Source organism: Watersipora subatra, chromosome 6 (genome assembly GCF_963576615.1).
Source record: "Watersipora subatra chromosome 6, tzWatSuba1.1, whole genome shotgun sequence".
Classification (NCBI taxonomy): Eukaryota; Metazoa; Bryozoa; class Gymnolaemata; order Cheilostomatida; family Watersiporidae; genus Watersipora; species Watersipora subatra.
Window position 1 is genome coordinate 28,026,778 of NC_088713.1, and position 3,340 is coordinate 28,030,117.

Consider the following 3,340-nt stretch of genomic DNA (forward strand, 5'->3'; position numbering starts at 1 on the left):
CATCGGAAATGCATATAAATCCCTGGGTGATTATAGAGCCGCATTAGAATATCACACCAAGTCTTTGGATATGAGGAAAGCTGTGTATGGAGAAACTGCTAGTCATTCTGATATTGCTGGCAGCTACAATAACATTGGTAATGCATATAAATCCCTGGGTGATTATAGAGCCGCATTAGAATATCACACCAAGTCTTTGGATATGAAGAAAGCTGTGTATGGAGAAACTGCTAGTCATTCTGATATTGCTGGCAGCTACAATAACATTGGTAATGCATATGACTCCCTGGGTGATTATAGAGCCGCATTAGAATATCACACCAAGTCTTTGGATATGATGAAAGCTGTGTATGGAGAAACTGATAGTCATTCTGATATTGCTCGCTGCTACAATAACATTGGAAATGCATATGACTCCCTGGGTGATTATAGAGCCGCATTAGAATATCACACCAAGTCTTTGGATATGAAGAAAGCTGTGTATGGAGAAACTGCTAGTCATTCTGATATTGCTAGCAGCTACCTTAACATTGGAAATGCATATTACTCCCTGGGTGACTATAGAGCCGCATTAGAATATAACACCAAGTCTTTGGATATGAAGAAAGCTGTGTATGGAGAAACTGCTAGTCATTCTGATATTGCTAGCAGCTACAATAACATTGGTAATGCATATAAATCCCTGGGTGATTATAGAGCCGCATTAGAATATCACACCAAGTCTTTGGATATGAAGAAAGCTGTGTATGGAGAAACTGCTAGTCATTCTGATATTGCTAGCAGCTACAATGACATCGGAAATGCATATAAATCCCTGGGTGACTATAGAGCCGCATTAGAATATCACACCAAGTCTTTGGATATGATGAAAGCTGTGTATGGAGAAACTGCTAGTCATTCTGATATTGCTCGCTGCTACAATAACATTGGAAATGCATATGACTCCCTGGGTGATTATAGAGCCGCATTAGAATATCACACCAAGTCTTTGGATATGAAGAAAGCTGTGTATGGAGAAACTGCTAGTCATTCTGATATTGCTAGCAGCTACCTTAACATTGGAAATGCATATTACTCCCTGGGTGACTATAGAGCCGCATTAGAATATAACACCAAGTCTTTGGATATGAAGAAAGCTGTGTATGGAGAAACTGCTAGTCATTCTGATATTGCTAGCAGCTACAATAACATTGGTAATGCATATAAATCCCTGGGTGATTATAGAGCCGCATTAGAATATCACACCAAGTCTTTGGATATGAAGAAAGCTGTGTATGGAGAAACTGCTAGTCATTCTGATATTGCTAGCAGCTACAATGACATCGGAAATGCATATAAATCCCTGGGTGACTATAGAGCCGCATTAGAATATCACACCAAGTCTTTGGATATGATGAAAGCTGTGTATGGAGAAACTGCTAGTCATTCTGATATTGCTCGCTGCTACAATAACATTGGAAATGCATATGACTCCCTGGGTGATTATAGAGCCGCATTAGAATATCACACCAAGTCTTTGGATATGAAGAAAGCTGTGTATGGAGAAACTGCTAGTCATTCTGATATTGCTAGCAGCTACCTTAACATTGGAAATGCGTATTGCTCACTGGGTGACTATAGAGCCGCATTAGAGTATCACACCAAGTCTTTGGATATGATGAAAGCTGTGTATGGAGAAACTGCTAGTCATTCTGATATTGCTCGCTGCTACAATAACATTGGAAATGCATATGACTCCCTGGGTGATTATAGAGCCGCATTAGAATATCACACCAAGTCTTTGGATATGAAGAAAGCTGTGTATGGAGAAACTGCTAGTCATTCTGATATTGCTAGCAGCTACCTTAACATTGGAAATGCATATTACTCCCTGGGTGACTATAGAGCCGCATTAGAATATAACACCAAGTCTTTGGATATGAAGAAAGCTGTGTATGGAGAAACTGCTAGTCATTCTGATATTGCTGGCAGCTACAATAACATTGGTAATGCATATGACTCCCTGGGTGATTATAGAGCCGCATTAGAATATCACACCAAGTCTTTGGATATGTGGAAAGCTGTGTATGGAGAAACTGCTAGTCATTCTGATATTGCTGGCAGCTACAATAACATTGGTAATGCATATAAATCCCTGGGTGATTATAGAGCCGCATTAGAATATCACACCAAGTCTTTGGATATGAAGAAAGCTGTGTATGGAGAAACTGCTAGTCATTCTGATATTGCTGGCAGCTACCTTAACATTGGAAATGCATATAAATCCCTGGGTGACTACAGAGCCGCATTAGAATATTACACCAAGTCTTTGGATATGAAGAAAGCTGTGTATGGAGAAACTGCTAGTCATTCTGATATTGCTGGCAGCTACCTTAACATTGGAAATGCATATAAATCCCTGGGTGACTACAGAGCCGCATTAGAATATTACACCAAGTCTTTGGATATGAAGAAAGCAGTGTATGGAGAAACTGCTAGTCATTCTGATATTGCTGGCAGCTACCTTAACATTGGAAATGCATATAAATCCCTGGGTGACTACAGAGCAGCAGAAAAATTTATGAAGAAGTATTTAGATATGACAGAAGCTGTGCAAAAAAAAACTCTGTTCATCGCTTGATAACAAAGGCAAAAGACATATCGTCAAAACACAAAGAAGGATCATGCAAAATGTATATTAATGTAATTCTGGAAGGATAAAAAGAGTACTCATATTCTTACCTTATAAATAAGTGGTAGTTGTACTTACTAACACTGTATACATACATAAAATATATTTATTTTCTCTTGTAGTCAACCCAGTAATACAGTGTCAGTATTGCTTATAAGGATAGGCCTTATTACATATACTTCCTTTGTAAATTATAAGCCTGCGGAGTTCTGCTACAGGAAAACGTGAGTAGTATGTAGAGAGCAGATCTACACAAAAAAGTGACAGATCCAGCGGGGGGATAGAAAAAGGGGGTTGCGAATTAAATTGGCTAGGGGTGTAGATTGAATTGCGTGGAGTTGAATGAGATGTTGGGGTTTGGGGGGAAATTGTGGTGTAGAGTAGGGGGTTGAATTCGAGGGGGTATGGATCCGCTCCCGGCGTAATCGGCGGATTATCTGTGGATGAGTCATCCGATTAGTGGGGGATGAGTCATCCGATTAAACGTGGATTATCGCGGGATTAGTCGGGGGAATCGTTGCGGATTAGTCGGCCGAATCGTCGCGGATTATCGGTGGATTAGTGGGGGGTGAATATCTGGGACATCGAGGGCTGGTTGGTTTTCCGGAGTGGATCTCGCGGATTATCAAGGAGAGCGAGAGATTACCGGATGAGTGAGGGGGTTAATAT

The 3,340-nt window shown here is 40.3% G+C and overlaps 1 protein-coding gene across 1 annotated transcript; it reads left to right on the plus strand.

Moving 5' to 3' along the window:
* The first annotated feature begins 51 nt into the window (after nt 1-51).
* Nucleotides 52-2,792, plus strand: LOC137398628 (tetratricopeptide repeat protein 28-like). Its single transcript, XM_068084806.1, has one exon. The coding sequence runs from the start codon at nt 71-73 to the stop codon at nt 2,618-2,620; it is 2,550 nt and encodes an 849-aa protein (XP_067940907.1). The 5' UTR covers nt 52-70; the 3' UTR covers nt 2,621-2,792.
* Nucleotides 2,793-3,340: the final 548 nt, after the last annotated feature.